We start from the raw sequence: 27681 nt of genomic DNA, 5'->3' as shown, positions 1-27681 counted from the left end.
TCAAGATCTTCATATTCCATGTACTATTTGATGTATAAATCATCTCGATCCCATTTACGATTGAAGTTATGAAATAAGCAACATACTAGTACGATCCAACAAATTTTCATGCCACACTAAGAAGATGCTGTTAATACGAGAATTTTTTTTTAGAATAACAAATGTCTTCTCAATCACATTTCGAAGTCATGAATATATCAAATTAAAGAGTTTGCAAGCTGTCTATGTCTAAAGTGCTTGTGTTGTGTTTAAAATAATTAATTACCTTTTTAATTAAAATATCTAAATTGCCATTAACTTTTAATACCTAAATTACCCCTACTCTTAACTTTTAATACCTAAACTATCCCTATTTACTCCAAATAATTCCCAAAAGAATTAGTTTTATATAATATATGGATTACATTAATATACCATTAATCAGCTAAATCTTTAACCCAAGATTGGATTGGATTCAAACCCAAATTCGGCCCAAAGGTTCACTAAAGCGGGTAAATTAACAATTTCCCGACTTCAATTAAGTCAATAGTCAACCCTAGTTCCAACCAACGAAATTCATCCACGTCACCATTTCTCCATATGTCAACTTCCTATTGGTCCATACAGTGCAACTCCAACGTGTCAAATGTCCTTCATCTTCCCTCTCAAAAAGCCATTTTCCATTTTACCTACTCTTTCCAGGTCTCAAGCCAGATCCATTAAAAATCCTTCAAAATACGAAACCGTTAAAGACTTTCCGTTAGATCTGAAAAAAAGTTCCCTCCACGGTGGCGCCGTCGGGGCCGCAAGCCCTCTCTCGCAGAAAACCACCACCTTCTTCAAGTCCAGGTGCGAGCAGAGAAGATCGAACAGAACCTTCTAGAAAGAGTCCGACGGTTGATTATCCATTTTGGCAACAGAATTGGTTTATCGGATTACTATTCCTGATGGCGATGGGATTCTTAGGTTTCGCTCTCTTCCTCTTTATATCTCTCGATCTCGATCAAGGTTCCACTTCCTCCGCATCCGCCGCCTCCTCCTCCTCCACCTCCCAAAACGTCGAGGTTTTTAAAATTCTATTTTCACTTATTTCTTTATATAATTAAAAGCATCTCTTGCTTCCTAATTTTATTAAATAAAATGAATGGGAGCAGATTACTTATGGGACGGTTCTAAAGCTAATGCACGAGAAAACGAAATTTAGGCTGCATTCACACGATGTGCCGTACGGTTCTGGAAGTGGACAGCAATCTGTTACCGGCTTTCCTAATGTAGATGATTCCAACAGCTACTGGGTATTCTCTTTCTCCCTATCTCTATTATCAGATGTTTTAGAGTAGTTTCCGAATGTTTCATGTAATTGGATTTGGATTCGGTTCGGTAGGAATTGCTTGTAATTACACGTATCATTGTGATTAGTGAGTCTATTAAACTGAATAGCTCTTTAATACTTAGGGAGGTTGAGATTGAGGTATTACGCTGGTATTTAATTATGATGAATTTTAATTTTTTTTTATTTGATGCAATTCATGAGATGAACTAGAGTTAGAATTTCTTAATATTGCAAATGTTGAGCGTTGCTTTTGTTGATTGCGATTGGACTTTTGTTGATGATTAATCCAGTGGATCAATGAAATTTCCAAGTTAATAGTCACTTTTGTTTGTTTTGACACAATTAACCCTGTAAATATCTTATTTGCGTCTTTCACTTAGAATTCTTATGATATGGTTCAAGCATGAAATTCTTCCATTGTTTTTGCGATTTCTATTTTTATACTGGCTAGTTTTTTTGTTTTGGTTTCTACATTCCTTTTCTTGCTATAGTTTGTGATCACTTGAGAAAGTTAAATTAAAGTTTGGGCTTTTACTACATTTTGCAGTCAACTTCTCTACTAATTGTGTGATAAGAGTATATTAAATATTTCATCATAATCCCATTTAATTTGTGATTATGCTTTGCAGATTGTTAGGCCTGAACCTGATACATCTGCTAAACAAGGAGACACCATTCCTAGTGGAACAATTATTAGGTTGCAACACATGAGAACTAGAAAATGGCTGCATAGCCATTTGCATGCATCTCCAATATCAGGAAACCTAGAGGTTAGTATCTTTTACATATTTCAACAGCCAGTCTTAACTGGAACTTCTCAAATTTGTCAACTTTTAAGTTAATTTATTGATGTCTGTAAATGGTGATGTGCCTCTAAATTTGTTAACAGGTAACTAATAACTTTCAAAAGTAAAGCCCGTGTTTTCTATTCATTGAATACAAACTTAGTGATATTAACTTCATCATATGGTGTTGGTGTAGGTTAGCTGCTTTGGAGGAGAACCAGAATCAGATACCGGTGATTACTGGAGGTGAGACCCAAAATTTTCCTTTTACCTAATTTATGCGTATCTTTTTCTGGTTTTCTGTTTTGCTGGTATTTCATTATTGGACAATTCTCATCAGGCTCATTATTGAGGGAAGTGGGAAGACTTGGAAGCAAGATCAAAAGATCCGGCTTCAACATGTGGACACTGGTGGTTACCTCCATAGTCATGATAAGAAATATGCCAGAATAGCTGGTGGACAGCAAGAGGTGAGAATGGAAAAATATTCTAATATTAATATAATATGAAGCACAAATACAGGTGCCTTTATGGTCCATCATAAGTATTAAGTAATTCCCTTCTTAAATTCCACTCTAGGAATACATTTTCCTTCCACTCGTATTTTAATTAGTAATATTTGATACTTGCTAGCTCATCAGTGAGTGCAAAAGCTTACTTTTCATCGTTTTTCTAAATTTAAAAACGTGTTTCTGTTAATGAACTGTTAATGGTGAAGGCAGTTGGCCTGTTGGCTTTTGCTAGTTGTTTGTATGTTCAACCATTTCAACATTTTGGTGTAGGTTTGTGGTGTTCAAGAAAAACGTGCCGACAATGTATGGTTGGCTGCAGAAGGTGTTTATCTCCCCATTACCGAAAGTAAGTAGTATATATGTTTAACGGATCACTACTTCAGAAAAGCAGGTACATGGGTTTTTTGGATTTGTAGGTGGTTGGTGCCTGTTTATTTAGTACCTATAACCATCTTATGAAATCAAGTAGTATATTTGCAGGACAATTCTCTGCTAAGTACTTTATAATGCATGCTTATGTAACTTGAGAGTTGAGACTATGTATTCATGAGTTTAATTTTTTCACTAAAAAGCAGCTTTTCCTCATTTTCCTAAACAGTGCGTGTGAACAAGGGAAAGAAGGGTTGAGGGTAGTTTGGTTCAGTTTGGTCAAGTCTTTTTTTGAAATTTTTTATTCTAGATAACTCAATTCAGTTTTGGTTAGTTTTTTTTTTCATATTAAGTTTGGGTTTTAGATTTTATTTTGATAGAATGGGTTTTGTTTTATGGTTTTTACAATTATTTGCTAAAGTTTAAATCTTTAGAAAAAAATTAAAGTAAATGAAAAATAATATGTATTTTAAAGTTATTTTCAATATAAAATGTTTATTATTACATTATAAAAATTAAAAATAACATTAGATACTATTCAAGTAATCATTCAAATAACATGATCTGGAATGATGTTTTGCTTTTTCTATTTAGGAATTTGTTTTTCAATCCTATATGAAAGTAATTGATGCAAGACACTGCGCAAGTAAAACACTTTTTTTATCATTAAAAAAAGATTCAAATCAGAGTTGAATACGAAGTCAAGTAAAACTTTACAAATATCATCCTTAAAATCAAAGTTAAAAGTAGGTAAATTCTACTCACACATCACGCGGATCACGTGAAGTTATAAGTAAGTGACAAATATGTTTGCCTTGCGAAAGCAAAACAAGTAGAGGTCAAAGTCAAATGCTAGCACCATGTCGTTAGGAATACTAGTGGGGAGGGATTCAAGACCATGGGAATACTGAAAAATATTAATATTGATCAAACTAAACTATATTCTTCAAATATATAGAAAGTACAATCATCATTAGCATTTATTCTTAGATTGTTTAAATGAGTATATCACTGTAGATATTGAAAGAAAATAATCTTAAGTTGAGTTTTGGACAAAAAATTCTGTGAAGGAAATTAACAAAAGTTTGTCCAAAATATTATTTTTGTTATTTCCCAAAATCTCAAATCTGCTTGAAATTTAAAATATAAAGATTATGAGCTCTTTAAGGTGCAGAACCAAGTTACGTACTTGAATGACCACTTATGAGTAGTGAAATTCATCTAACAATATTCCAGGCATTCTCAAGTTTTTAATTTATTTTAGAATCATTCAACTACCTAAATCAAATGGCAACTTAATTTCATCACTCATAAATAGTGAAATCAAGTTAAATGCTATTACTTGAATTAATTCCCTCTCATTCTAATTAAATAAAGCATGGCCAAAAGTGATCTAAAACCTTCCAATTTATATTTTCTTATTTTTTTACATCTTAAGTTTTTTATTTGCACATGCTTTAGTAAAATGATTATAACTTGCTCTAGAAGTCGGACCAACGCGTTTCAAAATAAGTTGGAAAGCTAAAAAGTAGTTATGCAAGTTTATGTTGATAACCCTGGTAAGGTATGCTTGGATTGTTGAGATCTAGTGTCTTTAGTATAGTGATTTTGATTATATACTTGTAATTTTTTGATCAAATTGGTTTAATAAAAAAATTCTTTTAAATGTAGTTTTTATACATATTTTAATTATTAGAAATAAATATCCATTATATCATTAATATTTTAAAAGTATTTAGAATTTTTTAACTGTTTAAAAAATATCATTAATTAGTAATTCAAATATCATTGATGAAAGTTTAATTTAAACAAAATATTTTTCTCTGTTTTTTTTTGAACAATTTTATTATAAATTTTGATCATATCTGTTTTGTTTTTAATATATAATGCCTAAAACTACTCATAACATTTCCTCAACCCATAAATAAATGGATAATGCGTTTCAACACACTTGAACTCACGTCCTTCTACATTTACAATAATATCTGTGTCAATCAAACTAAATTTGAAGAAACAATTTTCTCGACCTTTTTAACTTTGATGTTAGGAGAAATGTATTTATCTATATCATTCCTTAATTCAAGGGCTTAACTTAAGCGAATCTTATTTAAATAATCTATTTGCATTATGTATTTCATCTCGATGTTTGATGGCACTACAATTCTCTCTCATAGTCAAATAAAAAAAAAAAGGCTATAATTTTTTAATAAAAAATTAGTTATGTTGTTTTACAAAAGGGTTGGTATTTATAAGAAATTTGTATATTCATATTATATCTATTTTTGGTAAAAAATTCAAATATTTTATATTTATGGTAAATTTAATATATTAATAAAATTGAAATAGTATATTATTTAAATTATTTTTAATCATTTTTTTCCATTATTATATCTTGTATAATATAGTAGTTTTATATTATACATTTAGCATTTTTATAATAACCATATCTTATAACAACATTTTGCTATAATAATCAATTTCTAGTAGAATTGATATTTTGCAGTTTTATTTTAACTCTCTGTAACAGATTTTCACTTATAACAATAACATCCATAGTTATGAAGTACATTATTTATTAAATTAGTTTTTTATAATAACATATTGTTTAAATTTTTAAGTAAAATTATAACTATTCCATACAAGCGACTCTATTAATTGTCATTTATTAAATGAGAATGATCTTAATTAAAATATTATTTCAATTAAATAAATAAATTTCACGTGAAAAAATCTATCAATCGTATCTTATTAAATGAAAACAATCTTCAATGAGAATCAAACATATCAATTCAATAAACTATTAAATTTACTAATTAAATATTCTATTATAAATTGGAACATCATAAACTTATAAGTTCATTACTTGAATTTAGCAATTCATGATAATTTAATTAATTTAATTTGATAACTCACATTGATTAATTGAATTGATTAGTTTTACAATCTTTATAATTAATCGTGTGAAAAAATAAAATATGCATAAAAGCAATAATGCATGCACTTATTATATGACTTTTAAATTTGTTGATTGATTCTCACTTTTTTTTTTAGCATAATTCACACTTTCTTTATTTAATGGAAATTCACTACATGAATTCTATGATAAGTTTACAACAATTATCTCTCTATAATAAAATGATGTTATAGGTGTGTAACAGTCACCTCTCTATAAAAAGCATAATCTAAGAAGACAAATAGGACTATTACAGATGTGGTTGATTGTACTAAAAATCCTATCACACACGTATGTATGTGAAAACCACAAAATTAGATCACAGACGCGTGTTTAAAAATAACCTACAATAAATAATAAAAAGTATGGCTTGAAACTAATTAATCATAATAAAATATGAAATATGCCCGTTATTAAAATAAAAATAGATTAAATTGAGAGTAAAACGAAAATTAAACAAACAAATACATCATATAAACAATTTTAAATGCGCTATAATTGTTTAAAATGTTATTTATAGATACAATTGATGAATATCGTAAATTATGCATATTAAATTAAAAATGTATAAAATATATCCAAATAAAGATTTGGTTAAGTAGTAAATATATATTTTTACTAATGCAATTAGGGTGGGTTCAAAACTCCATATGCATATTTTAATTTTTTTGTTAAAATGAAAAATTAAAGTGCCTTAAATAAATAATTTATTTTAATTATGGAATAATATTTTTATAATTTTTTAAATCGAGTTAATATTCAATTGACTCATTACACCAATTTAGTTATGGGCTTATTAAAAATATAGATAGATATATATATACAATGGACGGAGATAATAAATTAGACATATTAAAATTAAAATGTATAAATCGTGTTAAAATAAAACTTTGTTTTGACCGGTAAATATAAAATTTTACCAATTAAATCAGCGTGGGTTTAAATCCCACTATACATATTTTAAATTTCAAAAAAAACCCTCGAATAGCTAGGTAAAAATGCAAAGCCAAATACGGCGGCGTATTGGGAACAGCTTGTAAACAGAAACCGCCTATCGCTTTTCCCTTTTAACCACTCTCCTTTTTATAGTCATTTAAGATGACCCCCATAAGCAAAGGGGGTTCAAACAGGCTAGGCGGCCTTGTCCGCTTCTCTTTTCCTTCCCTTTGCCTCTGATTCGTTGACCCACAATCACTCGCCTCAATCCCCGAACACGATTCACTGTTTCGCAAAAGAGCTCTTTAAGATCTGTTGTTTTTCGATTTCACAATTCCAAGGTCAAATCTCTTCTCTTCCTTCCCTTTCTTTTTTTTTTATTTGCTTCTCTGCATTTGTTTTTTCAGATCTGCTCTCAAGATCGAAACGACACCATTTTCCAGATCTGGGTTTGGTTGTATTTGTCTGGAATGTCGGTTTTGCCCAAAAGTGATTCGGTTCAAATTCGAAAAGTTTGGAACGATAATCTAGAAGAAGAGTTTGTTTTGATCCGTGAAATTGTTGATACTTACAATTATGTTGCTATGGATACTGAGTTCCCAGGTGTTGTTCTACGCCCCGTTGGAACTTTCAAGAACGTAAGTGATTATAACTACCAAACTTTGAAAGATAATGTGGATATGTTGAAATTGATCCAGTTAGGTCTCACTTTTTCGGATGCCAACGGGAATCTTCCCACTTGTGGAACCGACAACTTTTGCATTTGGCAATTCAATTTCCGCGAGTTTAATATCAGTGAAGATATCTTCGTTAGTGATTCCATCGAGTTGTTGCTTCAGTGTGGGATTGATTTTAAGAAGAACAATGAAAAAGGTATTGATGTGAAACGGTTCGGTGAGCTTTTGATGTCGTCCGGGATTGTGTTGAATGATGATGTGCTTTGGGTCACTTTTCATAGCGGATATGATTTCGGGTATTTGCTTAAACTATTGACCTGCAGGAGTTTGCCCGATACTCAAACTGGCTTCTTCAAACTGATCAAAATGTATTTTCCGATGGTATACGATATCAAACATATGATGAAGTTCTGCAATGGCCTACATGGTGGTTTAAACAAGCTGGCCGAGTTGTTAGAAGTGGAAAGAGTTGGTGTATGCCATCAAGCTGGTTCGGATAGTTTGCTCACATCATGCACATTTAGGAAGTTGAGGGATAACTTTTTCAAATCAGTACAGAAATATGCAGGTGTACTGTATGGCTTAGAGGTCGAGGGCGGGCAGAATTCGGATTAAAAGAGAAAATAATTGGGAAAAAGGATGTAGACTACTAAGTGTGTGAGACTTAATTTTATTTGTATACATTGGCCTAAGAAGAAAGATTGTTGATTTAGTTGTGACTTTTTCTCTTTTGCTTGCATTGTAACTAAAACCTTTAACTGGTGTTCAAGTTAAAGTCCAGTGTAAATTATGCAGTTAGTGTTTCAATAATAATTGTAACAATTCCCATCTTATCATTTTAACAGCTTGTTTAATCGTTTTATTTAGATGATTATAACATATGCAACAGTTTAGCCATAGATAGCTTTTGTTGTTGTAAGAGCATTATTTCTGTATGGCATTATACTTCTCTTTGGAAGTCCTCAATTGGAAATTGGTATCTCTTTTGGAGACTTTATGACTTGAATTTGTTCTGGAAGATGTGGGAGTTAGTAGTGATGAAGTACTCGGATTTCTGCATTCGAGTTCATAGATGTTGCATAGGGTGGTATTGTATTATATTGTTTTGAAAGCTCTTTTTCTAAGAACTTGTTAATATCAATGTTGCATGATTGGTTCTTACAACAGTAATACTTGAAATTGTGTACTCGTTCACGATTAGCCGGACTTGATGTGTGGGGGTAACCCTTTAAGTGTGTGTTTTACAAGCTTTGTTGCATTGGATTGGTAGGTTATGCAAATCAGGCATCTTTACAAGGAAAAGCTTGCAAGGCTTATACCAGCTCGGAATGCATCATCGGATACATGCTTAATAATGAAAGGCCTGCAAGACATGCATCGACTCGGAATGCATCATGCAATATAGTCTCTATTGCACCAAATCCAGTAGGTTTAGCATACCAAAGCATGCTTTTAAGGAAAACACACGCAACACCTGTACCGTATTGAAATGCCTCGTGCAATACAGGCTCTGTTGCGCTGGATGATTGGATCTGGTAAGTTCGGCGAATCAAGGCATGCTTATAAGGAAAAGCTCGTAATGCCTCTACCAGATCGGAACGCATTGTGCAATACAGCCTTGGTTGATACAGTGGCTTCATCTTATCAAAGCATCCATACAAGGAAAAACTTATCGCTGAAGTTATCAAGTGTCATCTCTTTTTTTGCATTTTTCTTACACCTGTTCTTCCTAAAATACTACTATAATCAATTATGACCTCGAAATATCCAGGGTGATATCTTCTTTAATGTGCATGAAAGGCAAGTGTGTGTCGGTTTCATTCCCATATAGGCAAGGGCCTTCAATTCCACCCAACTCATTTCAATTAGATTCTTAACAGCTAACTTTTCCTTAACTATTACACTCAATAGTATAGCTCTGTAGAACAATGTAACTCAAAATTTTCATCTTTTCCTGTGTCTGACATTCAGATAAAAGCTCGTAATGTATAATGAGATCAGACGAACATAATGTTAGTTTAAGTAAAATGAAGAAGTTCAAGATTAGACAGAGAGAATGTCAGCTCAAATACTCTAAACCCGCGAGTGCAACTCATCCATCGAAAGAAGGAAATATTTATTACATTCCAAAATGTGTTATTTTTTATCATTTGTTTTCCTAATAAAACCTATATAAATAATTTTTAAAAGTTCAATATGTGTATATTTGTGTCTACATTTGTGAGATATATATGCATATATAAATTACTTTGAGATTAGTTATATGTATTTAAAAAATATAAATCTGTCGATTAGCTTGATTGACATCGACATTGTTGCCAGTGCAGGAGGTAATGAGTTCAAATGTGTTGAAACACATTATTCTCTAATTTGACATTAAATAAAATTCAAATGACAAGAAAAAGTACATTTGACATTAAATTTTGATTTAAAAAATATACATCCTCAAGTGAAAAGACTATAATACCCATATCAATTTGTTGCCCTTAATTACCGAAAAAGAAAAACGTAACGCATGCCTGTATAAAATTTGCCAAATACGTCCTCTCAAATGTCATTTACAGCCTGTAAATTGCAAATTAAAGGACAATAATACCCATCCTAATAATCAATATTATCATGCACCTCATAGTAATTACGTCACTTCATAGCCCCAATAAAAACCGGCGGTTCAAGTTAATTTTTTTTGCACTGTATCGGTGATTTTTTTTATCGTTACTTTCCTCTTGCCCCCAACCCGGTCCACCACCGTCTCTCCGGTTCTAGGGTCGGGTGCTACTTCAACGTACTTGAAGGGAGTTCAGATCCCTTAATTTTCGGTAATTCTCTATGCCTACGTTGTACATTTGTTTTAACGTTTGAAATTTCAGTTCTTAGATTCTAGTGCCGAAGAATGCTGGGATTTGAGCTTTTAATTTTAACTTCCACGAGGTCTGTAAGTGGGGAATGTTTATTTTTGCACGGAATTTTGTGTGTCTATTGAGATTTTTTTTTTACTTAGATATTCTTGCTTTAATTTTTGGTACTTTGTTTACTTGTCAGCTTGGAAGTTCATTTTTAGGGTTGAAAATTAGGTCATTTCTTATTTCTTTTATTTGTTAAAGATATGAATATATGTAAGTGTGTGCCTAGCTTTCTTGTGCTTATAGCTAAATTTGGTTCAAAGTTATGGATCAGTTTAAGAAACAGGTATGGAACCTTTAGTTTATAGTTGTTTGATGGTGGATATGCATTAAGCTTCCGCGCCTAGGGTAAATTTTAACTATAATCTCCCCTTTATGAACATCTATTTGGCGCTCTGAGCTAATCTATGTTGTTGCATGTTGTCACTATGCATGTTTTCCTTCCTTCTCCTGTCCATTTAATTGTTGTTCTCAGTTTTTTATCGCGCCATTATCCAATTAGGTTTTCCAGGGTGTCTTGTCACTTTTGGATTTAAACTACATGCCGGTTTATTGACTTAAACTGTTTTTCATCGTGATCTGAGTGATTCTTCTCCTTGATCATTTCCTTTGTTGTCCTGTAGTATTTGCTGCAGAAAGCTCTGCCTGTTAGGTTATTTTATCATTCAATGTTTCCTGTGCTAGGTAAAGGTGGCTGTGATGATTGGACAAACTTGTACAATCATGATCTATTGAGAGTTAATACACTTATGAAGTATGGTCCCTGCATTTTTGTTTGACGTGCATGCCCATTTTTTGCATGGAACACTTTTAATTTAATGAACAATGAGACAAGGAACATGAACGACCGTTTATGTTAATTTGTGGTTTGCCATTTTTTTTGAATGTGGGTTGGCGGGGAGCAATTACTCCTTTTATCAATTTCATCTTAAGCACGTGTTTCACGTTTTAAATGAAAGGTTGTGTGTGCTCTTTTTTTTTTTTTTCGAGCTGGAAGTTTTCCTATTTATGGAAGTACTTAGATCGGTAAAGAAAAATTATATATAGAAGTAGATTTAAAGAAACAATATGCTGCTCGAATCCATGTCGGTTGAATTTATTGACTAAGTTGTGTTTCTTCATAATTTCACCCCTCACTTCGATAAATATTTGCACTTTTTGCCCCTATGGATTTTTGTCTGCATCGAAATAATTCTCGTGTAAAGCGTGTTAGGATTTTCACATTGTTTTGCATGTTGTTTGAGATCCATTCATATTATCGCTGCCAGTGCAACTGTAGGGATGGCAGTAGCCAAAAGTGTATGTCTCTCACTATGTTGCTCTGGCCCTTCATTTTGCTTGAAGTACTGAATACCCATGTCTGACACAATCCAGGGCATGGTTATGGGGATATGAACCTCCAAAAACATGGAAAGCCGTAGCAAAAAACTGAACATGTTTGTGCCAGGTGTATACCCATATCTGATACTCAGACTCGAGTTTGAGTAAGATAGGTCTCTTATGCATTGAAAATGATAATTAAGTTGTATGTAGTTAGTTGCACAATTCTGTGTGGATATTAGCACCTCTGTGGCGCACAGGTATCATAATATGAGGACTTTATTAGCCATTTTTTTGGCATTTCAAAGATATATCAAAAAAACCACTTCTTTGCATCAACATAATGTCAGATTATCAGAAATTTTTGGCACAAACAGAAGAGTACTTCCAATCTGACGAAGGCCACTGAACTTAGAATTTTTGCTGGAAACCTTTTTCTCAAAAAAGATTTTTGAGTATCAAAATCTAATTAAATGTGAATTATCTAATTTTATTCTTGGTGAAAACTTACTGGGAAAGAAATAGTCTGGAAGAACTTTTTGGTATTTAAAAAATCTGGAGGTAGTTTTTTTTTTTTAATCTTGACATATCTTCAATATGGTAATTCACAATGTTCTTTATTTATTATTATTTTTAAACTTTTTTTCTGGTCTTTCTTACAATTGTTCTCTCTTTGAAGTTCATTTGATATGCATGAAGCTATATTAAATGTGATATGATTGACTAAGATCTTGAAGATTTTGCAGTTTCCTTGAGTCTTCGAAACTTATTCTTCATTTCTTCTTGGTAATGACTAAGGAGCCAAGTACCTGTAAGATACCACAAGCTGATAATTGATACTAGAACGTGATTGAGACCATTAGAATCATCAAAGATCATAAAGTATTCATAAGCTGAAGAGAGAAAGGATCTTCAAGTGACAGCAAGGCTTAGGTTGGCCTTGTGTTATAACTTAAAGTTGAAATTGAGTGTAAATTCTCTGTAAAGAAGGTCGAAACCTAGTTATGTAATGAGTGCAAATTCATTGCATTCAGAATCTTTGACTGCAATTTTGCCGTATCTGGCATTTTGCTTATGGTAAAATTTAGACCTTGATTTGCTTTGGTTAACTTGTAAAAGTGGGTGCTAGCTTTGGTACTGCAAGGTAAAAGAAGGAAACACAAGAATTTGTTGTTTTAGATATGCTTAAATTAATTGATATTATAACATCTCAATAATAAAATGTGGGGAAAAGACTACAATCCTTCTATCTCTTATGTAGTTTTTGAATAATCCCCATGTTTTTGTTTTAGATTGGGTTTGATGCATTCTTGTGAATTTTAGTAATTTCTGTTTTTATTGTTTAATTCATTCAACAGCATTGCACAAGTTATGTAGGTGAACAGTAGTCTTGCTACTTTAAAGTCTTCAAAATACGTATATGTTGTCTTTTTTGCAGAAGATGAGTAGCTTGGTTGAGAGGCTCCGGGATAGATCAGATCGAAAGCCAATTTACAATTTGGATGAATCAGATGATGATGCAGATTTTGTGTCCAGAAAATCTGGTAAAACTGAAGAGAAGTTAGAAAGGATAGTCAGGGATGATGCGGTTAGCCTCTTTTTGCTTCTGTGATATTAGCTTTTATGTTTCCAATAAAAGAATTGCCTCTAATTAGGATGACTTTTCTTCCTTTCCATATTGTATCAGATTTAAGCTTTATATAGTCTATGTTGTGAAAAGCGCTGATTCTCAATTGCAGAGAACAATGTTGACATTCTGTTACTTTCTTTAGTTTATGTTTTTGTTCATTCTAATTTAGATATGGAACATTCAGATGGTTGTTGTTGTTATTATTATGATTTTTACTTTCCACTTACCACTTTTAATGATTAAAATCACAGAAAGAAAACACATGCCAAGCTTGTGGAGTGACTGAGAATCTCTTGAATTGTGCAACATGTACTTATGCATACCACCCAAAGTGTTTACTTCCTCCATTGAAAGCTCCTCCTCTTCCTAACAACTGGAGATGCCCTGAATGTGTATGATTAAATAGTGTTTTCTGATATTGCGAATACCTCTATATATTGGATACACAGCAGCTTAGGATTACCTTTTTTCTCTTGCAGGTTAGCCCTCTGAATGACATTGAAAAGATATTGGATTGCGAAATGCGTCCTACTGTGGCTGATGACAATGATGCTTCCAAGTTGGGTTCAAAGCAAATATTTGTGAAACAGTATCTTGTAAAGTGGAAGGGATTATCTTATTTGCATTGCACTTGGTAATTTTCTGGTTAATTATGTTTGTAATAATGTTTTTAGCAAACATTAACTATATATCTACTTGGCTGTGTTAGGGTACCTGAGAAGGAGTTCCTAAAAGCTTTCAAGTCCAATCCTCGTTTAAGGACTAAGGTGAACAACTTCCATCGACAAATGGCATCAAAGAATAGCTCTGAAGATGACTTTGTTGCCATTAGACCTGAGTGGACAACAGTTGATCGAATTCTTGCTTGCAGGTTCACCTATCTAATAACTTTATTATATGTATATACACATATGCATATTATACATTTAAATCATAGTTCTATGTCCTTGATTTTTATCATTTGATTTCAATAATCACCCTCATGTACATTATCATCCAAGTTCTGAATATTGATTTACTTACTGTTTGTGAATCTGGCTTGGTATTTTTGTGTGCTGTTTTGAGCATTGGTTTCTGGTTCAGTAGCTAATGTATGTCTATTACGTATGCTGACTTCTTTAGGGGAGACGAGGATGAGAAGGAGTACCTTGTTAAGTATAAAGAACTATCTTATGATGAATGTTATTGGGAGTTCGAATCAGACATATCTGCATTTCAACCTGAAATTGAGAAATTCAATAAAATTAGGTCCAGATCTCGTAAATCTGCTAGGCAAAAAAGCAGCCTTCGAGATGCTGTTGAGTCCAAGAAAAAATCAAAGGAATTTCAGCAGTACGAACAGAGTCCTGAATTTCTTACTGGAGGTACATTCTAATGCTTTTTCCCTGCAATCTGGCAATTGTCTGAGTAGGCTCACACATACACGGTCATCATTAATTGCTGACAGCATTTTCCTGGAATTCTAGGAACGCTGCACCCTTACCAGCTTGAAGGGTTGAACTTCTTGCGATTTTCTTGGTCCAAACAAACACATGTAATTCTTGCTGATGAAATGGGCCTTGGTAAGTCCTGTTTGAAGACAGGTTGCTTTTTGAAGGAATTTGAGTAGCTTATATAATGGGTTGCAAATTTTCTGTCTTGTTTGTGTGCAGGTAAAACAATCCAGAGTATTGCTTTTTTAGCATCTCTTTTTGAAGATAACATTGCTCCTCATTTGGTTGTAGCACCACTATCAACATTACGGAACTGGGAACGGGAGTTTGCAACATGGGCTCCCCAAATGAATGTTGTATGTACATGAAAAATATAAAATTACATGTTATGATTCCCAATATATGCTATTTGATTGTGAATACTATGATGCAGGTTATGTATGTAGGCTCTGCTCAAGCTCGTGCAGTAATAAGGGAGTATGAATTTTATCATCCTAAAAAGAGTCACAAGAAGATCAAAAAAAAGAAATCTGGCCATATTGTTAGTGAAAGCAAGCAAGATAGGATAAAATTTGATGTTCTTTTAACATCATATGAGATGATTAACTTGGACACAGCATCATTGAAGCCAATAATGTGGGAGTGCATGGTAAATCTTTTTGCTCATTGAGTCTGTTTGGTAGTTCTTGTGTGAGTTTTTGATCATACATGATCCATTGTGTAGATCGTTGATGAAGGACATCGGCTTAAGAATAAGGATTCAAAGTTGTTTCTTTCATTGAAGCAGTATACCACTTACCACCGCACTCTTTTGACTGGAACTCCTCTTCAGGTTTGTTCTTTGTTTTTGGTATTACATTGGAGATCTTGAAAGCTATCGCAAATAGCATTGAAATTTGTCCAATGAGTTATGACTTGCTTTCCAGCAGTGGCGCAATTATTTGCATGTTATTCTTTTCATACCATGTTTTGCTACATAATTCTTTTGATATCTCAAGACCAATGCTGCTTTCCAAGCCTTTTATTTATTTATCTCTTTTATTTTCTGATTATCTTCTTATCTAAAAAGCCATTAAATTCTTAACAGAGAAAAATTTCGAATTTAAACATTTGATGTTAAGAAATAAAGTCAGGCTGCATATGCCACTTTTTTAAGAGCTGTTGCTAACTTTTATGATTAAAATACGCCTGCAGCGTCTTGTATTTGTTTTTAGATAAATTGATTTAAAATGTTCGTATTAAGAAGTTCCTTAAATAGCATTGTTTCTGTTTATATTGTACTTGCTCTTCAATTCTTTCTCAAGGATGCAAGAAGCTTACCAAGTTTGTTCTGGTTCTAGCTTTGTGGTTGCTGGTTCTAAACGTTTATGATTATTTCAGTTTGTCTTTGTTTTGTGATTTTCTCAGAATATGCATACACACATACTTCTGTATGTTTAATATTATGATTTATGACTTACTCGTGGAATCTGTTTGGTTTTAGAACAATCTGGATGAACTTTTCATGCTAATGCACTTTCTTGATGCTGGAAAGGTTAGTGTCAATTTACTTCTATGGAATATGGATTTTCAATAAAGGAGAGTTGCAGGAAGATTTTATAGATTTTTGAGCATTTTCTAAAACTTTTTTTTGGTTCACCTATGTGTAGTTTGGAAGTTTGGAGGAGTTCCAGGAGGAATTTAAGGATATTAGTCAGGAGGAGCAGATTTCCAGGCTTCATACAATGTTGGCGCCACATCTCCTTAGAAGTATATATCTTACTACATAGGATCATATGCACTATTCTCTTGCTTAGTTACTTCTTTGTTCTAACTTGTCTGAAGAATGTAGTCTATGTTGTTGTGGCTTTAATTCAATACCCTCGTATCCCGCGGATAACATTACTGTTTGTTCAACGCCTGCTCCTGCAAAGCAATGCAGGCTCTCACCTTGGCGCATTTTTAAAAATTATTTTTATGACTCAGTTGCTTTTGTTTTATAGGGAATAAATATTTTTATTCTTGTGGACTTGCTTTAGCTGATTGTTTATGAATGCAGGAGTGAAGAAGGATGTCATGAAGAAACTTCCTCCAAAAAAAGAACTCATTTTACGTGTTGAATTAAGTAGCAAGCAGAAAGAATATTACAAGGCAATTCTGACTCGCAACTATCAAATACTTACCCGACGCGGTGGTGCACAAGTAGGCTCACTTGTTTTAATGAAATAAGCCTCCACTTTCCCGCATCCCTTAGCTAGTAGGGTGCATTGCCCTACTACTTAGCTGACATATGTTTTTCCTGGATTAGATATCTCTAATCAATGTGGTTATGGAGTTGCGGAAGTTATGCTGTCATCCTTATATGTTGGAAGGGGTTGAACCAGTTATCGAAGATGCGAATGAAGCTCACAAGTAAAGTTTTATTCGTGTTTTTTGGCTAAAATTTCTATGTATTATCAATTTTGCCAAATTTTTTCATCTTAATCTACAATTGAAACTATTCTTTTATATGCTATATCTGTTTTAGACAGTCAAAATATTTTGTATTGATCCATTAAATGCCTGTCTTCTGCTTCTACCTTTTCTGTATGGCTCTACAGACAGCTCCTGGAGTCTTCTGGGAAATTGCAACTATTGGACAAGATGATGGTAAAGCTTAAAGAGCAGGGACATAGAGTTCTTATATATTCGCAATTCCAGCACATGTTGGACTTACTAGAGGACTACTGTACTTACAAGGTGTTAATATCTGCATTAGCATGATGTTTTTATGGTTAAATAGTTGGTTTGCTGATAAATGAACAAATTTTACTTATTATCTTGTTGCCCCTTGTATATTTTACAGAACTGGCAATATGAACGGATAGATGGAAAGGTTGGTGGAGCTGAGAGGCAGATACGCATAGACCGGTTTAATGCCAAAAATTCTTCTCGGTTTTGCTTTTTGCTTTCTACTAGAGCTGGTGGCTTGGGTATAAATCTTGCAACTGCCGATACAGTTATCATTTATGACAGGTCAAGCAATTACCCTCTTATATATCCTTTTCTTTTTTGTTTATTTGTTTGTAGTGGGAGATTTATCCGATGGAAATGCTTTTTTCCATAATTGTCAATTGGTTTAGTTTTATGCTTTGTTTCATTTAAGTAGGGTAAATCTTGACTGCTGGTTAAGATAAACTAGTGTGCCAATTGGGATTTGAGCATAAAGCAGTAAAAAAGTGTTTTCATGGATGATGGATAAAGATCGCGAAGATGAAAGCACTTAATTCCAGAATTTGATGTAAAAGTTGTAGCAAATCAGTATGTTGCACATTGTGTTGTAATCACTACCCGAATGGTATAAGGACCAGAAATCTGATATTGTCTATGTGGCAGCATATTAGGTTTCTGGTATTGTAGAGCAAATGATATAAGGACTATAATTTGATGAACTATTACTAGTTCTCTGATATGATGTTGAAACCTCCTTTTTTGATGACTTCTATTTTTGTTACCTATTTGTATATTGTTTTAAGGTTTAGGTTTAGGGATATTACATGCTCCCTTTGGTATTTGTTTAAGTGAAAAGTGAAAATATGGGTAATGCCTCTACAGTGATTGGAATCCTCATGCTGATTTACAAGCAATGGCAAGAGCTCATCGACTCGGCCAAATGAATAAGGTGCAATTTGATTCCTTGATTTTGTAAGGCAAGCCATTCTCTCTCATTTTTATTTTTTCCTATAAAGAGTTTTATCTGTATTGTAGGTGATGATTTATCGGCTCATAACTCGAGGATCCATTGAAGAAAGGATGATGCAGATGACTAAGAAGAAAATGGTTTTGGAGCATCTTGTTGTTGGGAGGCTAAAAGCTCAAAATATTAATCAGGTATTTTTTTTATCACATAGCAGTTTATAAAAGGATATAGAAATTAACTAATTTGTGGGCTGGGTATGAGGTTATAATGGTTACATGGTTTAAGAAAGATCTAACTTATCAGGCTCTAAATGGTATTTTCATATATTATTGGAGTAAATCTCAAAACTGCACATGAGCTTTGGTCCAATGTGCTATGGAATATGGGAACTTTGATTTGATGCAATTGTACACATGAAACTTTGATTTTGATTCAATTCTAAATATCAACTTCGGTTTTGGTTCAAATTGTACACAATAGAAAATCGAATATATCCAACTCTTTTTGTGTTGCATAAATATTTTTTGTGTGTATGCAGTAAGTAAATTTAAAATTGTGCCTAGTAGGAATAGTGTTAGTGGTATGTGAAAAATAAATCAAAATCAGAGTTTCAGGTACATAATTGCACCAAATCAGAATTCCTATATTTTGTTGCGTATTGGATCAAAGTTCATGTGTAGTTTTGGGATTTTTCCCTATATAATTTTGTTGGAATAAACTGGGTTTTAGAAGAAAAATTAGAAGAACCCTAAATGAACAGGTTGTTGAAGAATGACAACACGGTTGAAGTTTGATATCCCAACCAATTATGGAAATGCATTTGTCCTTGGCTGCCCTTGCTAATTGTCCGTGTGGAGTGACTTCTTGAAGTTTTAGCCCTCTGTTTCTCATACTTGTTCTATTGAATGGAACTTGGAAGTCTAATTTTTTGGTGTCTATTGGTAGATGTTAGGCTAACGTGGAGTTTATGGTCAGATCTTGCTTCCTCTCTGGAAAGAAAAGGTTGCAATTATTTAGCTAAAGTTTTAATTTGTTATTATTTGCTTTAGGAAGAGTTAGATGATATCATCAGATATGGCTCAAAGGAACTATTTGCTGATGAAAATGATGAAGCAGGAAAGTCCCGCCAAATTCATTATGATGCTGCTGCTATTGATAGGTAACCTATTATTCACTATTGTTGCTACAACTTGATTGATGTATGGCCTCTGCAGATTTAAAGTTAATTTTTTGGTTTTGTTTTTCCTTTCGATAGATTACTTGATCGTGAACAAGTTGGGGATGAAGAGGCCTCAGTGGATGATGAAGAGGAGGATGGATTTTTGAAGGCATTCAAGGTTTTGTCTATTTTTATATCTTGTTTTAATTTAGCTGTTACTTATTGGTTATGTATTCTTCTTTTACTGGCTGATGAACTAAGATGGCTTACTGCATCTTGAATAACCGACTTGAGGCTTGACACTAATATGATCCGATACATGTTGCTAATTGATTTTCGTTTACTGAAATTCTCATCATTAAAATTCCAAATCTAGCACATTTAAAATTTACATTTTTTTGGAAGAAAGAATAGAATTTTCATCTGTGTGCATCCCTAATATATTGATTTTTTTTTGGAGTGCCCAAATTTAGTAATTGTGGAGTCTGCCTTTTATGGTGTTTTATTTTGCATAATATCTCGACTAATAGAACATTCAGAGCAATGATAGTAGACTGCGCTCTTGAAGGTTTCAGTGTTGGATTTGAGTGGTTAGATTGGTCAATTAATTGTCTAAGGTATTTTACTTTGAAGAGACTTCTTTCGCTTGGAATTAATCAATACCCCATCATAGTCTTTGCCATATAGTTAAGGCTGTTTATTTCTCTATGGGCCCAGTTATGTTAGGGTAATCATCTGTCGGAACTCAATTGCTCTTTTCAAATGTTTGATTTCTTAAATACAGCCAAGTTCAGTAAGTAACACCATAGTCGTGCCATATATGTAAGGCTGTTTATTTCTCCATGGGTCCAGTTATGTCAGGGTAACCATCTGTCAGTATTTCCGTTACGTACAGCATCATTTTAAAAGAGCAATATAGTTTTGAAGGTCAGTTACATGGATTGTTGGGCGTAATCTGTTCCAATGGAAAAATAGAAGCTGACGTAAGCATTGGGTTTTTCTTGTTTTTTCTTTGTAGACAGTTCATTACTAAGAAATGGGCGTATCCTGGTTTGGATGTAGAGTATCCATTTTTGGCCATTTTCAATGAATGGCATTTAAAACAGTGGTAGGTATGAAGTAAAAAATGGTAAAAGTTCTGAGCAAGTCTGACCTATCATTAGGTAATTGACATTCTTGGTCTGTGTGTGTGAATGGACCTGCCAAATAGAGAACTTTACCATGTATGCTGCCGACAATATATATTTGGTGTTGCAAGTTTGTTGAATCAAATGAAGTCACAGCCTTTTAGACTCACATCTCTAAATAACTACTGTTCTTTTCTGCAGGTAGCTAATTTTGAATATAAGGACGAAGCAGAAACTGTTGTGGAGGAAGAAGCTCAAAAAGTGGCCGTGGAGGATAAAAATACCATGAATAATTCTGAAAGAACAAGTTACTGGGAAGAGTTGTTACGAGACCGATATGAAGTTCATAAAGTTGAGGAGTTCAATGCTCTGGGAAAAGGAAAGAGAAGCCGTAAGCAGGTATGTATTATGCCATAATGGCAAAACTCAAAATTAGATCGAGTCAGATATTGGTTTATTTGAGGTGTCTCATGAGTCAGCATAAGTCTACTCCGCTTATTGATTTTCTGGTTACAAATATTGCCATGGTACTTACTAATTTTCTAGCATAATCTTTCGGAAGATATATTTTCTATTCTTTTTGCCAAGACTTTTGCTCTTTAAATTTCTACAGATGGTATCTGTTGAAGAAGATGACCTTGCTGGTTTGGAAGATGTAAGCTCTGATGGTGAGGACGATAACTTTGAAGCTGAACTGACTGATGGTGATACAACTTCATCTGGAACTCAATCTGGTAGAAGGCCCTACAGGAAGAGGAATCGTGGTATATTTTGCCTGTCCTCAAAGGGTGTTAATGCTTCAACGGCCATAAATTATTCATATGGTTGTGATAATTTGTCTAATTTCTAATCATTGCAGTGGATAGTACGGAGCCAATTCCTCTAATGGAAGGTGAAGGAAAGTCATTTAGAGTGCTTGGTTTCAATCAGAGTCAGAGGGCTGCATTTGTACAGATATTGATGAGGTCAATTTTTTGTTGATTGTTTTATGTGTTATTTGATTGAGTTAATTTCCCCTAATATTCCATGCCCCATCATGTTATTTTGATTGGTATATTTTATATTGCATCAGGTTTGGGGTTGGGGACTTTGATTGGAAGGAGTTTGCACCTCGTTTAAAACAGAAGACATATGAAGAAATAAAAGAGTATGCAAAGTGGCTTTTCCTTATTTGTTTATTTCTTGCCAGAGTATGTATATTGTATATGTTTTAAACATTTGATAGTTAAGTGTTAGCTATTATTTTCCTAGTGGTGACATTTTCTGTTGGGTTTGAATGGTCTGCGAGCATGTCTGATTGGAATGCATATAAATTATGGTTGAGGAGTTTTTAATTTCCCATCAGTTGGTGTGCCGTATAATGTGAGGTGGTTTGAATTCATGCTAATGAGAATACACTTTATGCCTTCTTGATCTCATTCTCTTCTAATGCCAGTCTCGATGTCTGTTATTGCAATTTGCTTGTGCAGATTTTATTCTCCTGTTGTACTTGCTGCATGTTGAGAACACAACAGTATAAAGTGTTAATTTATAGTCCTTTTTTTTCCTATCTTATTTTCAGTTATGGTGTTCTTTTCTTGTCACATATTTCTGAAGATATAACCGAATCTCCAACATTTTCAGGTGATTGATCAATGCTGCATGGCATTCTTTTTCTTTCTTTCTTTCTTTTTTTTTTTTACTTCAACTTTTGGTTTCTTCCCTGGGTGTTTGGCTTTTGATCTATGACGTATTTCTTTGGCTGTAGATGGTGTTCCCAAAGAAGGTCTCAGAATTCAAGATGTACTGGTTAGGATAGCTGTCCTGCTTTTAGTAAGCAACAAGGTGAGCATGCCAAGTTGGATTCTTGGAGTTTGATTCTTAGAGAGAGATTAATTTTTTAACTCATCTTGTTTAATTATAAAATGTCCTTGTGCATTTTTAAGGATACTTTTTAGTGTTTTGGGAAACTAAAACAATATGGAAAATATGAAAGTAATTTTAATTAAATTACCCATGAGATAGGTCCGTTGAATATTTTATATTGTTATATTTGAAATAACAGGTGAAGACTGCATCAGAACATCCTGGGACCCGCCTTTTTACCGATGATATTATCATGCGCTATCCAACATTAAAGGGTGGGAAATTTTGGAAAGAGGAACATGATTTGTTGTTACTGAGTGCTGTTCTAAAGTACGTATCTCTGAAGTTCTTGGACATACTCTGAATGGCTGCTCCTATATTTCCTATGTTCTTTTCTTTTTCCTTTTCCTTTCTTGTAGTTGATGAAATATTAGTGACTGGACAATGAGGAATTATATTTTTTGACTGTCAATATTTCTCAAAGGTCTTTTAATTGTGGAGGTGCAATTTTGAAAGTGCATCCTCCTCTGGAATAAATCACACTCTGTTGACAAATTTGTGGCCTGTTTTTTGTACTCTTGAAGCTCATGAAATTGGGTACCCTGATGCCTATGACGCCTCAGGAATACCTTTTTGTTGACAATCTAACTCTAACCTAGATGATTTTGGAGTTTGGATGGATGTGCTCTATCCGTAGTGAGCCCTCTGCATGGTGTGACTACACTGTATGTAGTTTATGGTAGGGAGATCTTAGATGTTAAAAAAAAGTAAAGCATGTGAACAACATTAAGTTAGATATTTCTATGTCCGCATAATAAGATATCTTGGGAGCTACATTTCTTCATTTAGCTTGCTGGGACTAGTGTTTTATGTTTCGTTGCTAGTTGCTTCCTCCTTTGTATCTTACTTTTGGTGTACCAAGGTAATCAAGGACATCTGTCCAAGTTTTTGAGTGATAATTTGCATACATTCATGATAAGCATGAGAGCATATAAAATTTATGCATGATATGGTAGGCTCTTTCTTTATCTACTGTAATGTGATTCTTCTGCTGCTATGAGTCAAGATCTGAATTGGCCATCATATTAATGTTTTGTTACTTACCATTTGCTTATTTGATTGTTAGGCATGGGTATGGAAGATGGCAGGCTATTGTTGATGATAAAGAATTGACGATTCAGGAGGTCATTTGTCAAGAGCTTAATCTTCCCTTTATAAATCTTCCTGTTCCAGGGCAAGCTGGTTCTCAAGTGCAATATGGTGTTAATGTGATCAATATAGAATCGACCGGAAACCAGACTCGGGGAAATGGATCTGGGAATGATGTAGGAGGTGAGGTAGGCCAGGGAGCAACTGATGCTGGAAACCAAGCACAAATATACCAGGATCCTTCCATTTTGTATCATTTTAGAGATATGCAGAGAAGGCAGGTTGAATATGTCAAGAAAAGGGTGCTTCTCTTGGAAAAAGGGCTCAATGCTGAGTATCAGAAAGAATACTATGTAAGTTGAATGCTTTTCTTGGAACAATGGCATTGTCTGGCTCGAGATATAATACCTGGTTAGAAGTTCTGGCCTAAGCAATTATTATGAACTTTAAGCTTGTAGTGCGTTATATAGTTTTTGACTTAGTTTTAATAAGAGAGGAGAAAGGTATATCATATTGCCTTCAAGAGGAAAAGTAAAAATTAAAAAGGAATGCTACCAAGTCAACAGAGAAATATGTTAGCTTTTATTTATCTATTTATTAGATGGAGGAGGTGGGTTTTTTGGGTGGAGGAACTGTTTCTAATTACACCGTTTTTTCACTTGAAAAGTCAGACTGCCGACACATTCAAGGATTTTGTTTGGTGCCTTAGCATATTTTCTTATGATAATATGAGCCTAGGAACAAGTCCAAATTTTTACTCCAGTAGTGTGTGTTTATTTTTTTTCACCGTTGAACTGATTGTTGATTTTGAATTTTGAGAAGTCATTTCCGAATGATCATTAAAAAACATGATAAAAAGAGTTTTGTTATATTTATGGGGTTTTTGGAATGCGACATATATTTGGAGCTTTGAAGTTTGAAAGTGGGATCTTGGCCTCATTTGAAATTGAAATTAAAACTTCGGCATGTCTTTCATCAGGTACATTAGTAATCTGTAGTGCTGCTTGTACAATTCTGTTGATGCAGTGTGTTCTGGTAAATTATAGTTTGACTTCTTGCACTGCTGTCAGTATTTTAAGATCATTTTACAAGTCCTTTTTATGTGTTCCAAGGTTGCAAGGCTTTTCATAATTTATTTGAAGACAATCCATTTGGTCGTCCAATTGTTGGCTGTGCATACTACTATCTTGTAGTTCTTGTACCATGGACTCCTGCTTTCATGTTGAATCTGTTATAAACTTCAAGATGATCATGGACTTTCAGTATGTTCTCATCCATAATTTTCTTTTAGGGTGAATTAAAAGCAAATGAGGTGACAAGTGAAGAGCCAGATAATGCACAAAAGGTTGCTAGCATGCCAAGTACAAGCTCAAAAGAGATGCCTTCAAAAGTGTTTGACACGTTACCTTCAATAGAAGTTATCGGTAGGCCATAATTTCTTCAAACATAAAACTCATTGAGAAAAATTCTTACCTACATACCATATATCAGAGATTATTATCATATATGAGTACCATTGTCATATACAAGATAGGATGAATTCATCCTGGTGACTATTTCTTCCTTTTTTAACTATAGGTAGTTTGCTTTCCATATGATCTGGTGTCTGAGTAAAGAACAATTATATATCGATAGCTAATGCTCTAAAAGTTTTTTAAAAAAAAAGGTGAAAAAAATAAAATAGGAAAAAAAGAAAGAGATATCTGGTCCTCTATCACCCTTACTTCACCCTTATGTGCTTGTTTTCTGTTGGTTAAAGAGTTTCTTCCTAGGGTTTTATTATCCTTGTGCAGATTCAGAAGAAATTTCAGCAGCTACTTGCGATGATGATGCAGATCGATTGGAATTGCCTCAACATTACAATAAGGTACATAATTGTATTTGAGGGGGCTTGAATTTGCAAAGATCAAGTGGAAAGGATGTTGCACTTTGTTCAACATCCTAGAAATGGAAATTGTAGCGAGTGTTTTGAAGCTTTCTTGATTTTATCCAATTTGTTGCAGATATGCAAGATCTTGGAGGAGAATCAGGGTGAGAATCAATCAAGTGTTGATTTGAAGAAGAACCTCCTTTCGTTGGAAGAAACTTGTGGGGACATATCTCGGATTCTTTCACTCTCGGAGCCTCTAGGTGGCACAGCTGCAGGTTCAGAGAGCACAACTACAGTTTCACCACCTAACCAACAGCCTGCTGATGTGACCGAAATTGAGATGGAGGATTCACCAGGCGAATCTGAACCAGTGAAACCTGCTGGTGGTGGTGGAGAAACTGGAAAAGGGTCAAAGGGATCGGATCCGGTTAGCAGAGTAGTGGATTCAGATGCGGCAGATTCATCTCAAATAGACCCAAAAAGTTTGGGAACGACTACTAACACAAATGATGACGTGATAATGGAAGAAACAGGGAATGAAGAGTGCAAAAGTGATGGTGTGGCAACTGAAACTGAAACCGAGAAACCTGAAGCAGCAGCTGGGGTTGTTTTGTTGGATGATTAAAAAGCATTGCTGCGTAGAGGTCAGGTGATTTGAGCCTAAACTTTGATCGACCCTCTTTCTTTTTTAATTATATAATCCGGTTAGACATGATGAAAAGGGTTCTCCCTGGCACTAATCCATTTAGGAAACCCAAAAGAATTTAGCTAATTAGTTAAAAGCTTTACCCATCTGCATGACATGTAGACATTTGAAGACATCTTATTCATTGCTGAACTGAATATATTTATATTTATATTTATATATGTGGTCTTTCTTTTTATAATTATCGATAATCTTTCAAGCGAACCATCCTTTTTGTCAAAAATGTTCTGTTTTCTACTATTTGTCCGAACACATACCATTGAAAGCCAACAGTAAATACATCCTCCGAGTTCACCCAAAGAAAAACTAGAAAATAGTTCAAGAATATTGGATTGGGAATTAATTTTCCGTTTAATATATAAAATAACGTAAGCTTTGTGACACCTACAAATGTCACCCAACAACGCTCATGCATTGCACTAAAAAGGACAAGATCTTCATGTCTAAATTGAGTTCAAATCCACACTCTAGTTGATCAGGAATAAAAATATGACTACTACCATCATGGAAGGATAAAGGATGAAAATGTAAAAAAGAAAGATTAATAAGCAACTTGGTGGTGGATGTACCATTGAGATCTGATGGATGAAATTGAAAACTATACCTGATCAAATTACCAGTAAGAGAATATATTCATTCAAATCTCTGACGAGTAATCATAAATTGACACTCTCTATATTCTAATTGTACCTTTTACCAAATGAATCCCAAAACTGAAGCGTAATATCTACCCATAGTGTGTGTATGTGTGAAGGATCTGTCTATCAACAGGTATCTTGGTCCCAAAATGGTTAAAATTGTCTTAAAATTATGAAATCACAATCAATTCTCTTTATTATAATAGTCTTATTTGTTTCTCCAAATTTTGGAAAAGTGGTTGTTTGAGGTTCCATTCATGTTTGATTTTTTCTTTTAATTTTTAAAAAACTCCAAATTATAATATCTTAATTAGTGGGAATTAAAACACATCTTTAATACAATTTAGATTCTATTTATTCAATATTATTTTTATTTAATAAATAATATAAAATTTAAATATTTTGAAATAATATCTTAACTAAAATTTATTATTTTTACTTCATTTAGGAATAGGAATAATTTTACTAAAATATGAGACGAGGTTATCATAGAGAATTGATTTAGTAAAGAGTGTACCTCATATTTTATGGCTGTTGCTGTTGTAGATGAGAAGTTATCATAGAGAGTAAAAATAAAACATGAAAATTCGATTCTACACCAAAATTAACTGTTATAATAAAATCTTGTTATAGAGAATTGTTTTTCACTATTCAATTTTAACTTCAACTAAATTTAATGAAACTTTTTTCATACTTTAT

The 27681-nt window shown here is 33.5% G+C and overlaps 3 protein-coding genes across 5 annotated transcripts; all 3 read left to right on the top strand.

Moving 5' to 3' along the window:
* The first annotated feature begins 639 nt into the window (after positions 1 to 639).
* LOC107953747 (stromal cell-derived factor 2-like protein) lies at positions 640 to 3204 on the top strand. Its single transcript, XM_016889144.2, has 6 exons — positions 640 to 1043; positions 1134 to 1274; positions 1942 to 2082; positions 2294 to 2343; positions 2438 to 2567; positions 2880 to 3204. Exons 1-6 carry the CDS (start codon positions 927 to 929, stop codon positions 2961 to 2963), a joined length of 663 nt encoding a protein of 220 aa, XP_016744633.1. The 5' UTR covers positions 640 to 926; the 3' UTR covers positions 2964 to 3204.
* A 3770-nt stretch (positions 3205 to 6974) lies between these two features.
* On the top strand, positions 6975 to 8386 carry LOC107953746 (probable CCR4-associated factor 1 homolog 7). Its single transcript, XM_016889143.2, has one exon. The coding sequence runs from the start codon at positions 7338 to 7340 to the stop codon at positions 8157 to 8159; it is 822 nt and encodes a 273-aa protein (XP_016744632.1). The 5' UTR covers positions 6975 to 7337; the 3' UTR covers positions 8160 to 8386.
* Positions 8387 to 10181: 1795 nt separating this feature from the next.
* On the top strand, positions 10182 to 26501 carry LOC107953745 (CHD3-type chromatin-remodeling factor PICKLE). 3 transcript variants are annotated; one of them, XM_016889140.2, is made up of 31 exons: positions 10182 to 10363; positions 13206 to 13355; positions 13649 to 13789; positions 13877 to 14031; positions 14107 to 14268; positions 14520 to 14761; positions 14864 to 14959; positions 15050 to 15186; positions 15264 to 15479; positions 15555 to 15662; positions 16314 to 16364; positions 16480 to 16579; positions 16869 to 17011; positions 17118 to 17221; positions 17410 to 17548; positions 17655 to 17824; positions 18404 to 18470; positions 18557 to 18679; positions 19538 to 19647; positions 19744 to 19825; positions 20976 to 21173; positions 21388 to 21538; positions 21634 to 21739; positions 21847 to 21921; positions 22336 to 22397; positions 22522 to 22598; positions 22819 to 22949; positions 23746 to 24121; positions 25060 to 25192; positions 25562 to 25635; positions 25772 to 26501. In XM_016889140.2, exons 2-31 carry the CDS (start codon positions 13209 to 13211, stop codon positions 26261 to 26263), a joined length of 4368 nt encoding a protein of 1455 aa, XP_016744629.2. In that variant the 5' UTR covers positions 10182 to 10363; positions 13206 to 13208; the 3' UTR covers positions 26264 to 26501. The 3 variants fall into 3 exon arrangements, with proteins under 3 accessions (XP_016744629.2, XP_016744631.2, XP_040953033.1); XM_016889142.2 differs by having other exon boundaries at positions 10216 to 10363; positions 13209 to 13355; XM_041097099.1 differs by lacking the exon at positions 10182 to 10363 and having other exon boundaries at positions 13188 to 13355.
* The last annotated feature ends 1180 nt before the right edge of the window (positions 26502 to 27681 follow it).

This window comes from Gossypium hirsutum, chromosome D07 (assembly GCF_007990345.1).
Source record: "Gossypium hirsutum isolate 1008001.06 chromosome D07, Gossypium_hirsutum_v2.1, whole genome shotgun sequence".
Classification (NCBI taxonomy): domain Eukaryota; kingdom Viridiplantae; phylum Streptophyta; class Magnoliopsida; order Malvales; family Malvaceae; genus Gossypium; species Gossypium hirsutum.
The sequence above is the reverse complement of the archived record's forward strand: the minus strand, read 5'-3'. Positions and strand labels throughout refer to the sequence as shown.

Coding starts and splice junctions, on each gene's coding strand:
- LOC107953747 (XM_016889144.2), top strand. CDS start 927: ATGGCGATGGGATTCTTAGGTTTCGCTCTCTTCCTCTTTATATCTCTC. Junction 2,344..2,437: donor GATACCGGTGATTACTGGAG/GTGAGACCCAAA, acceptor AATTCTCATCAG/GCTCATTATTGAGGGAAGTG. Junction 2,568..2,879: donor TAGCTGGTGGACAGCAAGAG/GTGAGAATGGAA, acceptor ATTTTGGTGTAG/GTTTGTGGTGTTCAAGAAAA.
- LOC107953746 (XM_016889143.2), top strand. CDS start 7,338: ATGTCGGTTTTGCCCAAAAGTGATTCGGTTCAAATTCGAAAAGTTTGG.
- LOC107953745 (XM_041097099.1), top strand. CDS start 13,188: ATGTTGTCTTTTTTGCAGAAGATGAGTAGCTTGGTTGAGAGGCTCCGG. Junction 16,365..16,479: donor ACTTTCTTGATGCTGGAAAG/GTTAGTGTCAAT, acceptor ACCTATGTGTAG/TTTGGAAGTTTGGAGGAGTT. Junction 17,222..17,409: donor GATGCGAATGAAGCTCACAA/GTAAAGTTTTAT, acceptor ATGGCTCTACAG/ACAGCTCCTGGAGTCTTCTG.